This window comes from Engystomops pustulosus, chromosome 9 (genome assembly GCF_040894005.1).
Source record: "Engystomops pustulosus chromosome 9, aEngPut4.maternal, whole genome shotgun sequence".
Taxonomy (NCBI): Eukaryota; Metazoa; Chordata; class Amphibia; order Anura; family Leptodactylidae; genus Engystomops; species Engystomops pustulosus.
Window position 1 is genome coordinate 35,178,723 of NC_092419.1, and position 14,499 is coordinate 35,193,221.

Genomic DNA, 14,499 nt, shown 5'->3' on the forward strand with positions numbered 1-14,499 from the left:
TAACAATTTGGGTGATTTGTTTTGCATTCAGTTATGGAAAAAATGGAAAGATGGCAGAAAAGTTTTCAAAAATTAAACCTTTTTAAAGTTCAAAATGTTCTGCTTTCCAGGTAGTGACCACCCAAATAACTTGATAATTAACATTTCCCTAACGTCTACTTTATGTTAGCACGGTTCTTTATCTGCCCTCTCATTTTCCGGGATGTTAAGAGGCATAGAAATTTGAGTGCAATTTTGCCCATTTTCATAAAAAAAATCGCCAAGACTCATGTTTTTAGGGACCTGCTCAGCTTTCACGTGACTTTCAGAGGCCTAAATAATAGTAAAACCCCTTACATTACATTTATTATGTGTTTAGACACTTTTTCAGCCCATCTAAGTAGCAGGGGTTAACAGAAAAGAGGGATTATGTTGCAGCAATGCCTCAAAATACAAAGTAAGGCTGCATTCACACATACTTATGGATATTTGTCAACTATGGCGCAATGTATGCTCACCCTACCGTGGCCGCATAAAAGATAGAGCATGCACTATCTTTGGCCGTAACAATGGCCATGCAGCTCTAATTTTATTGAGAGGGGAGGGGTGAGGCTGAGTAATTTTACCCATTTAACCACATTTAAATTGCATTATTTTCATTCGATCAGGATGTTTCTAGGACTCCAGTTAACCCTGAAGATCTTCACATACTGTCCCTCTTGACCTATGTTGGCTGCGGCATTGCTTCTCTGTTTCTTGGAGTAGCCCTTGTAACATATGGGATGTTCAGGTAAGTTTGTAGGATGGTGAAACATTTCCTGCTATAAATTGTATATAACTGATGTCGGAGGTGTAACTTGAAGCTGCTGGGACTCAGTGGGGCTCATTTACTTACCCGGTCCAGTCGCGATCCACCAGGTGTCGCTGCTGCGCCGAGTTCACCTGCTTCTTTTCGGTTTAGTTTTTAAAATTCTGAGGTTTTTCCAGAAGGCCACGCCCCTAACTTCTGTCGCGTGAAAGCCGGCGCGATTGTGCCAAAATCCATTCGTTTGCGCCAAAATCATGGTGGATTCGGTGCAAAGCGTAAAAATTCGGGAAACCCAACGAAAGTGCTGCCACGGAGCCCTTAGTAAATGAGCCCCATTGAGTTGGTTTCCAAATCTATACGCCTGTGTAGCAACTATTTTCCCCATCCAAAAAATGGAAGAATTAGGCAGAACAGAGACATACACGGATGGAAAATTTAAGCATGGATATAAAGTGAAATGTGAAGTCTCTGTTCACTCTGTTAATTAATATTCATCCCAATAACTTGTACTGATCATATCCAACTAACGGAGATGAACATTCCAAAAGAAAGGCTGGCGTCCTACACTTAAAGCATAGCTAAACTTTTGACAAAGTTGCATAAATCAATAGTGCAAAAAAATCATAGTAAACTTTGTAATATATTTTAACAAAATATTCCCTGTGCCCTTCTTTTTCCTTATTTAAGCTGTTTGTGTAAATCAGCTTTCTGTCCTGTATCCACTGGGACCGAGAGATTAAAGAAAGTGTCTAATGACACAACTCTTTAAAGACAATCCCTGGATAATTTTCTTCTTCTTAGCGAGCTGAATCATCAAGGGAAATATTTTCTAGGAATCTAAAGAGTTAATCATTAGCCTCCTTATCTGTCTGAAGTGGAGGGGCCTCAGAAGCTTTCAGATACATTGCTCACTACAGGAGAAAGAAGCATATACATCATTAATGAAGTAGATTTTAAAGTTTACTGGTATCTCCTGCTCTATTCATTTAAGAAATAATAAAAAAATAGCTTCAAAGGTTTAGGTACGCATAGCCATAATCTGGAGAGTTCTGCATTGTGAGGTTTTTCCACTATGCTTTAATAAATTTATAACATATCAAACCACATGATGACCTGGTTAGATCACCAGTAGAGATAAGTGGACTTGATGTCCACGTTGGTTTTTCCGGTTCGGCCACGTCAGCTGGACATTCTGGGGCTCATTTACTAAGGGCTCCGCGGCCGCACTTTCGTCGGGTTTCCCACCGGCTTTCACGCGACAGAAATAGGGGGGCGTGTTCGTCAGAAAACCCGACGCATTCAGAAAAAACACGGAATTTAAAAAACTATTTGTTTCACAAAATCAAACACTCACATGCACCAGGAATAGGTTGGTGAACTCCGTCGGACCTCGGCGCAGCAGCGACACCTGGTGGACATCGGGTGCACGACCTTAGTGAATCGCCAGAAGACCCGAATCCTCATCGAAGAACGCGCCGCTGCATCGCGACAGGACCGGGTAAGTAAATGACCCCCAATGAATGCTTGATTGGCATTTGGGGGGCACCCCCCTGGCCAATTGCAAGGGGCATCAATTTGCTGTTTTGGCTGTTTGTCCACCCAGCATTATTTCCGGGTTGCGCAGCTGAATCCTAACCCCAAATGTGAATATGAAGTGTTCTCATCTCTAGTCACCAGTGATGCCGGTTTTGCAGCAGAGCAGTGTTACAATCTTAATGACTGTTACATTAAGTGAATAAATCCTTTCATGCATATTTTTTTATATACTGAGGCTTCACCTTGTTTTCTCTTTTTTTGTCTTTCCAGGCAGCTGAGGAGAGATTACCCTTCAAAAATATTGATGAATCTTTGTTTTTCGCTGTTGTTACTTAATTTGCTTTTCTTGGTCAACAACTGGTTGTCATCATTCCAAATTGAAGGCTTGTGCATCTCCATTGCTGCCCTCCTCCATTACTTCTTGTTATCATCCTTCACGTGGATGGCCCTGGAAGCTGTGCACATGTATTTTGCATTTGTCAAAGTTTTTAACTCCTATATCCATAAATACATATTGAAATTATGTATCGCTGGTTGGGGTGAGTAGTAGGTACCATCCATTCAATTTATTGTTATCATTGGATGAATGTATGTTGCTTCCATCTCTCATGCTTAGGGGTTACTGAAGCAATATAATAGGGAACATATCCATAAAAGTAACTTTATAGATGAATTCAGATAAATTATGGAGATCTTTAGGACATCTACAAGTCTACAGGTGCCTACATACCTTAAAGGATACCTACATACATACGTGATAGACGCAGGTACCAACTCTGGGACCCACAACTATACCGAGAGACTTTGTATATGCTCAGCCTTTTTCCAAGTCTATGGAAGCACAGAAATTAGTCTACTGTGTTACCACCAGGATGAAGGACTGTAAACTAAGCACACTGGTATACTGGTATGTGCCCCCTCTGGCAGGATCTGCTCTTCTTTTAGATTCTTATGCCTTGGTTTTTACAAAACAAGGCTTTTCAAATTATGCAACTGAGCCTGAGAGGCTCCAGGCTCTATAGCTGATTATGGATCCTGGAGCCCCTCAGGCTCATTTGCATAATTTTAACAAGGGCATAAGAAGCTAAAAGAAGAGCAAATCCTGCCAGAGGAAGCACGCACCAGTATGTCAATGAGCTTGGTTTACAATCCTCCATCCTGGTGGTAGATGCCCTTTAAAGGAAACCTACCACTTAAAAGTGGTAGGTTTAGACACATATACATGGCACCAGCTCAGGGTGAGCTGGTGCCAGAGCATATTTTTGTTAGGGGAACAAAGCCCCTATCGCCGTTTTATAAGTTATATTAACTTATAACTCGGCGCACCGCACTTGGGCACGGCGCACCATGCGCATGCCCGTGCGTGCGCCGGATTCTAACGTGCTGGAGAGCCGGTGACGTCACCGAGCTCTCCGGCACACGCGCGCCTGCGCAACTTAGCACGGCCTGTTTCCCCGTGCTAAGTTGCGCAGGCGCGCGTGTGCCGGAGAGCTCGGTGACGTCACCGGCTCTCCAGCACGTTAGAATCCGGCGCACGCACGGGCACGCGCATGGTGCGCCGTGCCCAAGTGCAGTGCGCCGAGTTATAAGTTAATATAACTTATAAAACGGCGATAGGGGCTTTGTTCCCCTAACAAAAATATGCTCTGGCACCAGCTCACCCTGAGCTGGTGCCATGTATATGTGTCTAAACCTACCACTTTTAAGTGGTAGGTTTCCTTTAAGGATTAAATCAATATAATATATATGGATTGTTTGAGAAATATAACTTGCAATTTTAAAATAAAGTCTAGAAAAAAACTTCACCCTCCAAACTCCATTGAAGTTGATTCTTAGTTTACATGACTGAACTACCTTTCTTGTGTTTCTGGTACAGGAATCCCCCTACTTGTAGTCCTCACAGTACTCTGTATTGATGTTCATTTTTATGGATATATGCCTAATTTAGAGAAAACCAATGGCACTGGAAATGGAGAAGTTTTATTGTGAGTAATGAACAATTTTATTCTGTGAAACAATTTGCTTTATAAGAGAAGTTTTGAAATTCTTACTAATTTTGTGCACTGAATTGTAAATTTATTGGTGATCATTTACTAAGGACCCGAATCGCGTTTTTCCGGCGGGTTACCCGAATATTTCCGTTTTGTGCCGATTTTTCCTGAATTGCCACGGGTTTTGGCGCACGCGATCGGATTGTGGCGCATCGGTGCCGGCGCACACGCGACGAAAATCGTGGGGGAAGCATGGCCGTACGAAAACGCAACGTATTCGGAAAAACCACCGCATTTTAAAACAAAAAAAAGTGCCCTTACCTGCACCCGGCCAGGCTTGGTGGACTTCAGTGCACTCCGACGAACTTCTGTGCAGCAGCGACACCTAGTGGACATCGGGGGAACTACCTTAGTGAATTGCCGGAAGACCCGAATCCTCCACACAGAACGCACCACTGGATCGCGAATGGACCGGGTAAGTAAATTTGCCCCATTGTCTCCCTAAAATGTTAGGGTAGGTACGGGATATGACAGAAATGCTCTGCTTTTGGTTTGTGAAGCAGATTATGGAAGAGTTCTTTTTATTTAGTGAGGTGCCTTTTAAATCTACTTTCAGGTCAGTAAAGACTTAGTTCACATTATCAGATTTTCCTGCAATGAAATCTGCCATGTGAATATACAGAGATTTTTGAAGCAAGGTCATTTGGAAAACTATTTAAAAAAATATTATATAGTTTTTTTGTAAAGGCGCCAAGTTTTTTGACATGGCATTCACTTTTTTATGTGGTCTTTTAGCCTCCCAAGCTCATACTGTAAATACAGTATTAAAACACAAACATAACATGACTACAGCACTAGAACTAAGATAATTGGGGTCATTTACTAAGGGCCCCGAATCGCTATTTTTTATCAGGTTTCCCAAATATTACTGATTTGCACTTTTTTTTTTCCCTGAATTGCCCTGCGTTTTTGGCGCACACGATCGGATTGTAGTGCATCGGCGCCGGCATGCATGCAACGGAAGTCGGGGGCGTGGCCGTCCGAAAACCCGACGGATTTGGAAAAACTGCGGAAATTTTTAAAAAATGCGTCGCTTGACACGCACTTACCTGCACCCAGGATAGGATAGTGAACTCCGGCGGACTTCAGCGCAGCAGCGACACCTGGTGGACATCGGGCGCACTACATTAGTGAATCCCGGCTGGACCCGAATCAGTGTCGTAGAACCTGCTGCTGGATCGCGACAAGACCGGGTAAGTAAATGTGCCCCAATGATTTAAACACAGCACCAGAACCGAGATCAAAATAAAAACAATTCACGACAATTTTGTGAAATCAATGGATCTGTTTAACAAAAAAGTTAAAATCAAATAACCCATTTCAGCTTTACCAGTGTATATAGATCTATATAGCTTTATAGTGTATATAGTGTATTTAGATCCATTCACATATATCTATTGCTTCCTGCAGCTGTTGGATTCCGAATACTACAGTGTTCTACGTGTCCGTTGTGTCCTATTTCGGAGCGGTCTTCCTTACCAACATTTCCATGTTCGTAGTTGTACTTCTTCAAATCAAGTCTTTGAAGTTTTCGAGGGTTAAGGACTGGAAGGCCCTCTTCCTACATGATATTAAGAGCACTCTCAGCCTCGCCTTCTTACTCGGATTGACCTGGTGTTTCGTTTTTTTTGCCTGGGGTCCTGTACGCACTGCCTTTTTATACCTATTTGCAATTTTTAATACATTACAAGGTAAATACACGCAGAATATATTTGTAAAATCACAGAATCCAAGGAATCAAGGAATAAAATTAAAGGAAACTACCATCAAAATCCATGATGATAAACCAGAGACGCTTACTAATAGATCCAGGCACCGGGACTGTGGTAATCTCATATTTGTTATCCATGGCCCACTTCCTTTTAAAATCTTCCTTTAAAATTATGTTAATGAGCCTGAAAGGCTACTCAGGCGATTCCCAGAACACCTCCGAGCTGCAGATTCACAGGCTGTGACACTGTCTCTCCCCCAAACTTCTGCTCCCTCAGCTCTCCCTCTGCCTTCTGCAATCTCACTGTAGAACAGGCAATTTCAGCACACGGCTGTGAATCTGCAGCACCGAGGGACACTGGTAACATGCCCAGGAGTCTTTCTGTAAGAAAGGTGGAGGAAGGAAGGAAGCCATAGATAACCAATATAAGAAGATTACCAGTCACTGTGCCTGGATCTATGAGTAGCGTCCCTGGTTTATCCATACTTGATTTTGATGGTATAGGAAATTTAACAACAAATAATATAATTATACAATATCATTTTAAAGAAGTAATATTTACTACAATATAAAATATTTTCCCTTATAGGAAGTGCACCCCCCATTCCACAAACCAATGTTACTATGGTATAACATACCTGTTTGTGGGTCCACTGTGTTAAAAAATTGGCGTAAGTGAAAAACTTGGTGTACCTGGGTGTGCCTTCTGTCCCGGCAGCACCGCTCTTACCAGCTATACTACCCCCTGTCTTATGACCAGCATTAAGATCCATGACCATCAGCAGATCTACTTGAGTAAACTTCCTTAAAAGTGGCTTAGGGGGATTGTAAATAATTACTATCAGCCCAAATGGTGTAAATATAAGCTTTTTACATCCATGGACCCTTACCTGTGGTCCAGCGTGGCGCCTCCCATCACTGATTATACCCATTTCATATACCAAATATAATAACTTGAACTAATAAACAAAATAAATATGTTTCTTTCTTCCTTCTTTCTCCATATTAGGACTCTTTATTTTTGTGTTCCACTGTCTTATTAAGGAGAATGTAAGAAGACACTGGAGGATGTATCTCTGCTGTGGAAGTTGTAGAATTGACAATTATTCAGGTGAGATAGCCTCAAATATTATCTCCAGCTTCACTTATTTCATACTATAAGTCCTCATTATCAGATTGATGGAGGTCCAACCATTCAGGATGTGGCCTAAGAGAACTTAATAAACCTTTATTCTCTCAGTAGGAACCGGGCTACAGTATTAAAGATGAGTTGCAAGAATCCACTTTAAATTAACCATGACAGATTTATCCAAATGTCCTAGTCATTTTGTCCTGATATTTGGGGTAACACAAGACAATGGGGCTCATTTACTAAGGGCTCCGCGGCCGCACTTTCGTCGGGTTTCCTGACTTTTTCCGTTTTGCGGAGAATTCCGCAGGGATTTTGGCACATGTGATCAGATTTCGCCGGCTTTCACGCGACAGAAATCAGGGGTGTGGCCGTCGGAAAACGAATTGTGTCACAAAATCAATCACTCACATGCACCAGGAATAGACTGGTGAATTCCGGCGGACCTCGGCGCAGCAGCGACACCTGGTTGACATCGGGCGCAGGACCTTAGTGAATCGCTGGAAGACCCGAGTCCTCGCCGGAGAACGTGCCGCTGGATTGCGACAGGACCAGGTAAGTATTCAAATTCAATATTCAAAAATTAAATTAAAGGAAATCAACGATAAAAATCCAGCATGATAAACCAAAGACACTTATAGATCCAGGCCCTGTGACTGTGGTGATCTTCTTATATTTATCCATAAATTGTGCTAATAAGTCAGAAGGGCCATGGTGGGCGGGGGGGAGGGTGGGATGCGTTACCAGAGTCCCTCCATGCTGAAGCTTCACATTGTGAGGAGCACTTTCCTCATCTTCTGCAATCTCATACAGTGGAAGTGGTAAGTGCTGCTTGCACACTGTAACAACCTGTGAATCTGCAGCACATGAGGGCTCAGGTAATGCCCCCAGGTGACCTTCAGACTCATTAGCATAATTTAAAAGTTGATTTTAGAAAGAAGGTTGCCATAAGAAGATTACCACAGTCACAGTGTCTGGATCTATGAGTAAGTGTCCCTGGTTATCATGCTGGATTTTGATATATCTATATAACATATCTATATAAGGGTACCTGAATTTCAGATTAGTGGGAATCCAGCACCCCTGCAATTAAGCTGTTATCATAATAGAACAGGAAGCTGACAGCTCCTGTATTGGGTATTGGTCAGACCAGGATACTGCAGGTCAGCTCTTATTTTTTGGAAGAAAATCTACATTGCAGTGATCTGGTGCAGCCAAATAAATATTTTTTTTATTAACTAATGAGGCACGATTTTGCCTCATTAAACTACTAGCCTATGAACTTGACTCATCTCAGGCAAATATGACTCATCTCTACTCATGTTCAGATTTGTTTTGTAAACAGGTCGAGGGAATTCGAGGGAATTCTAGAAAATAAAATTCATATCCTACCTGAGGGGCTGGTAGTTTAATAGTGTAAGATTTGGTGACAGTCCCTTTAAGGTACTTGTCACTTCCCTTCACAGTGTAGAAGATTTTGGCCGCTTGTGTTATACATATTATCAGTGCTATAATTTATTATGACGCTGCACTTCCAAGTACACATGCCTGAGGGAAGTAAATGAGCATGAAAAAAGATTGATGATAACAACTACTTCCTTCTTCCCAAAGTTAATAGGAACATAAAAGGTTTTTCCAGTAAAATATAATAATACATATAAGGGCTGTACAGAGGACAAGTAAAATAAAACTGTATACACTGATCCGAGGATAATTTTACCACAAAATACAGGAAAGACTTATTAACTCGAGTATAAGCCGAGGGTGGGAAATGCATTTGTCAAAGCCTCCACCAGTAATGAAATTCTGATGACACCGATGATATATCCATGCAGCCTCCCTCCCCAGTAATAAAAACCTCTGCAGCAACTTCCCCCAGTAATGAAATGTTCTGCAGCAGCTTCCCCCAGTAATAAAATGCTCTACAGCAGCTTCCCCTAGTAATTAAATGCTCTGCAGCAGCTTTCCCCAGTAATGAAATGTTCTGCAGCAGCTTCCCCCAATAATGAAATGCTCTACAGCAGCTTCCCCCAGTAATGAAATGCTCTACAGCAGCTTCCCCCAGTAATTAAATGCTCTGCAGCAGCTTCCCCTAGAAATGAAATGCTCTGCAGCAGCTGCCCCCAGTAATGATATGTTCTGCAGCAGCTTCCCCCAGTAATGAAATGCTCTGCAGCAGCTTCCCCCAGCAATTGAATGCCCCATGCAGCCTCCCCCATTAAAGAAATGCCCCATTCAGCAGTTGCCGTGCTCTGCAGCAACCTTCCCCAGTAATTGAATGCCACATGCAGTGCCACCAATTAATGAAATGCCCCATGCAGCAACCCCCGCCCCGGTAATGAAATGCTCTGCAGCAGCCCTCCCCATTAATAAAATGTTCCATGCATCCCCCTCATAGTATAAACTTGCACTCTTAACTTTTGGAGCGCACACAGCTCTGCTACTTTTGGGCACCCCACTCCCACCCCCCATCACTGGTTGGAGTAGTGACCCAGTAGTGAATCACTTAGTCAGTAATTGTCTAAGGGACTTCTCCTAGTCTTTTTTGTGTTGTTGGGTGTCACTCAGCTCACTCTTCCCTTCACTTGTGAGATAACTTATCATTAGGCAATAATTTTGGGATACAAAACCAGCATTCCCTAGATTACTGCAACAATGGGTAACATATGTATGTTTGGATAATAATGTAACTTTATAGAGCTCTCAATACAAAAAGAACAAATAAAATGCAATGCACAGAGTATTGCAACCAATTGCTATAATTACAAAAAATCTGTCACCATATTTCTATCTCTGCAGTAATGAATGGCTGCACATTGCCAGCTCTGTTTTAACTTGCATCTGATAATGTTACTTATGAATCTCAGAACACAACCTCTTTTCAGCTGAGCATTTTTCGGATGCCCCTAGAGATCCCCATTCTCAATGGGACCTGCATCAGGCCATAGTGTAGCACTATGTGGAATTTCCCAGTCTAGCTTTTCCCTTCAAATAATCATATTATTATTTAGTGCATCTAAAGTGTATTGTAAGTTTAACCTAAAGAGGTTGTTGGGGATCGAAGATTGGAAGCACAGTTTGCACTATTTGGTCAATTTCTTGCATTAGATGTGCTCATTCAGGTCAATATTACTAAAAACCGCAAAAATTTGGATCATTGAGGCAGGAAAAAAAGTGAGATTTGGAGAAACACAATGGGACAGATTTAGTTACCCGGTCCTTTCGTGATCCTCGAGGTGCGTTCTCCGACAAGAATGAAGTCCGGCGTGCTTCTTCAAGATCGTGCGTCCATTTTCCTGCATGTGTCGCTTCCCCGCTGAGGTCTGCCCTAGTTCACCTTCTTCTTCCTGGTGTATGTGAGTGCATTGTCTTGCGACACAATTTGAATTGTAAATCCTGCGCTTAGTCCGAATCAGTCGGTTTGTCCGTCGGCCACGCCCTCCGATTTGTGTCGCATGCAAGTCGGCACGTGCGCCAAAAACCCCACTTAAATGCGGCACAAACAGGAAATAGTCGGGAAACCCGCCTAAATGCGCGGTGCGGACCCTTAGTAAATGTGCCCCAGTATGACATGGACAGTAAAATCATCTGAATGCAACCTTAGATTTCTTTCTTAGTATTATCTTTCTAATAATAATGATTCCACTTCTATGTTATGGAATTTGGTTAGATGAAATATATCAGCACTGTTACAATGAACATGACCTGATTCCATACATTAATAACATACTCAACTCTCTTCTTTTACAGACTGGAGTAGACTGAGCAATGCAGATACAAAATATAATGGACGCATAAACTTACCATCCGATTCCTACCAGTCAACGAGATCTAACAATACTGCTTCTACTTCCAATGCATCCAGTCTATCGAGCTTATCCAGAGATACATTTTATGGAAGGAGCGTAGTAGATGGTGAGTTGTTGACAAGGTGAACTTATCCGTATGGGATCCAAGCATAAGGAGCTCTATGACTAGCTTCATATCAATGTACAGGCAGTCTCCGACTTCAGGACACCCAACCCCTAGTTACAGACGGACCTTTCTGCCCACTGTAACCTCCAGTGATGCTCTCCGGATGCTTTACTATAGTCCCAGGCTGCAATGATCAGCTGTAAGGTGTCTGTAATGAAGTCCCATTACAACAAAAATGGGGTTAAAAAAATATAGTCTGGAGCTACAATAATAAAATATACCAGTTCTGACTTACAAACGAATTCAACTTAAGTACATACCTAAAGAACCTATCTTGTATGTAACCTGGGGACTGCCTGTAGCATGTAGTATTATACTGAACAAAAATAAGGCACGTAAAAAAATATATATGAATCTGACATGTTTTTATCCACTTTCACATCCTTTTCATTATACTATAATATTATTTTCAAGAATATCTGATACTTTTGCAAAAAAACTGCTGGTCTTATGTGAAAATGTATTCCAAACTACATTCAGTATCATGAAGACCCCTGTTTTTGTGACTTATTGGCAGAATGTCTGGCTACCTATGACTTCCTTTGACAAAGTAACCTATTTTTTAAGAGTGCCAGGAAGGGCCACATTTTTAAGGTGCTTGTTGATGAGACCTTAAAGGGTGCATTCATACATTCAGCTTTCAGATGTTCTCTCCCATTATGATCCATACCTGCTTTTGGCTTTAAAAACTGCATCACAAAAACTGAACGTATGAAAGCTCCCTAAAGGGCGACCAAAAAATGTGACAGTCCACTGTCAAAATCCCATTGAATTATCAGTTCCTACCTTGATTGACGGGTCCCTTACTGACCAAATATTAGTTAAAGGGGTTGTCCTAGACTGTATAAAACACACAATGGTGGCCGGGAAGGGATTGCTTAAAAAAATAAAACGTGCTGTGTTCAGTATCCAGATGGCCAAGGTGACCGTGCAACGTCCACCCGCCCCGCATTATATAGCGTGGAAATAGCAAATGCTTAATTTGCTGCCCACTAACGCTGGCCCTGCCTACAGGTGCTGCAGGTAGACAAGTGTTTCGAAGTAGGGGAATCTTAATTGTCCTCTTGTTTGGATTACTGTCATTCATTTCCGAATACTCTTTCAGTGGTGACATCACAAATGACAGCTATTACTGTACTGTAAATCTGAAATACTATTCAGAGTAAGACTCATAGAAATGGTGATTTATATGGCATTTACAGTCTTTTGAGCCTATGATGGCTGTGATTGCTGCCATTTTCAATCATCATAAGTATTATTTACTTAAAGGACACCTGTCATCAGGTCTGTGTCACTAGTCCTGTCACTACTACCTGTTGGAGCAGCTCACAAGGATCCCATCCCAGCCTTTATCTAGTTATTTCATACATTATTCATTGTAAAATCATCTATTCTTTATTATGTAAATGAGGCTGGTCACATGGTCAGAGGCAGTGATGTCACCCCTGTTACCCCTCCCCTCTCCTCCCCCTGCTCATGTCTGTGTGTAATGTATAGTAAAGCATGGCTAGTGTGTGCTGCATCTGCTGACATGCTGCATCCTCCTAATATACAGGTGAGCGACACAGACATCAGCTACACAAGTACCTGACATGTTCTGCTGTAACATGGCTGCCTGGAGCTGCTGTATCTCTCCTATACACACACACATGCACACACAGGCTGCAGGGGGTGTGGCCACCAGCACCAGGAAGCACATCATTATACAGCCTCACATCATTATACAGGCTGTCAGTCATGCACTGGGGGTGTGGCTGTGCCTCCCACTCATGAATAGAGTGGACAGCTTGAATATGCTAATGCTTCATTGGACATTTCACAGGTCATTTGCATACAGCTTTAGGACCTCATTGCTTAGGTTTACAGGCATGTAGAGGGACAATGAAGGGATAGAGGCAATGCTCTCTAATGGCAGTTTATGAAAATATATTTAGTTTAGGGGGGTTATTTTGCATGACGGGTTCTCTTTAAGCAGTATCTGCTAGGAGATTAAGAGAACTTATAAATGGCCATACAGAATATAAAGTCTTCACTCATGAGGATTTCTCCGGGATTGAGTTGAGTAAATATGAAATCTCCATTGCTTGCAGATAAAATCTTTACAAAAATCTTATTCTGTCTTTGTAAGGAACTATTTGGTGATCTTGTCACACTACTTCAAAGTAATGTATTTTTCCGTTGCTCTACTGGCATGAGTGAGATAAACATCCTGAATAATTGGATCTTCTGCTTGCTTTGTGTAGGAGGAGGAATATTCATCAGCTCAGCTCACACAGCACCATCACACCAAGGAAATGTCTACCCCAACAACAGGAGGACATCAGCGTTCCAGGAGTGACATGGTCTTGGAGTGCCCCTTTAAGATGCTCTTGATTTAAATTTTATAGAAAAAAAAAATAAAATGTATAATCTGTGTATATATGGGGTGACAAATGTGACATGTATTCTGAAATTCTTTATAACTAAATACAACTACCAGCAATATTTCATGTAAATTATATACTGCACTAACCAACTCCTGATAACTTCTGATAGCTCCTGACATATAGATAACTGTGTTGTACCTTTCTGTTTCCTGACCATATACTGCTGGTCTTCCAGTATTCTGTGGAGGAAATAGACTATGACAAGTGGTCAGTTCATCTATAGCACACCCAGAGGGCAAACTAAGAATTACAATCTGCCCATTGTAAAATGTAACGTATGGACATCCCAGGTCCTCCAAAGTGAAGATGTTCCACACTGGTATACAGATAACGGTCTGAATGCAGTATTTGAAACTGTATGTCCTAAATTAAACAATTCCTGTAAACTTTGACAAAACATAGTAAAATTTAATGTGTAAAAGTGTATCTAGAGTTGTTTGAGAACAGGTGTGTACAACCTGCGGCCAACAGGCAGCAAACATCTAGTCTCCCTGGTCATGCTTGTCAATGTCCTCCTGGTATTGAAGACACATGCAGAGAACAGAGGGGTATCATTCCCTCTTATGTAGAGGGCATTTGAAGGCCCTCTAGTAAAATATTATAATGAAGGCTGCACCTTCTAACTCTATGAATTCTATTTTTTAGAACGTTAAAGGAAATCTACCGTGAAAATCCATCATGATAAACCAGGGACACTTAGTCATAGTTCCAGGCACGGTGACTGTGATAATCTTTGTATATTTCTAATCCATGGCCTCCTTCCCTCTAAAATCAACTTTTAGCTAATGAGCCTGAAAGGCTTTACCCAAGCGTCTTCACAGGCTGTTAAGATGTCTTATCCTTCACCCTGCTCTCTCCGGATTCCCCCTACCACTGTGTGCTGC

General features: G+C 41.8%; 1 protein-coding gene across 2 annotated transcripts in view; it reads left to right on the plus strand.

The window, feature by feature from the left end:
* ADGRG4 (adhesion G protein-coupled receptor G4) overlaps window positions 1-14,152 on the plus strand; it is a 72,526-nt gene extending 58,374 nt beyond the window's left edge. Inside the window, exons 18-24 of one of the 2 annotated variants that reach the window (XM_072124164.1) lie at window positions 648-769; window positions 2,594-2,862; window positions 4,200-4,308; window positions 5,785-6,065; window positions 7,095-7,196; window positions 10,965-11,129; window positions 13,433-14,151. In XM_072124164.1, coding sequence (XP_071980265.1) covers window positions 648-769; window positions 2,594-2,862; window positions 4,200-4,308; window positions 5,785-6,065; window positions 7,095-7,196; window positions 10,965-11,129; window positions 13,433-13,527 — 1,143 coding nt within the window. In that variant the 3' untranslated portion in view covers window positions 13,528-14,151. Of the gene's footprint in view, window positions 1-647; window positions 770-2,593; window positions 2,863-4,199; window positions 4,309-5,784; window positions 6,066-7,094; window positions 7,197-10,964; window positions 11,130-13,432 lie in introns of both variants that reach the window. The other variant, XM_072124165.1, reaches the window with a different exon arrangement.
* Window positions 14,153-14,499: the final 347 nt, after the last annotated feature.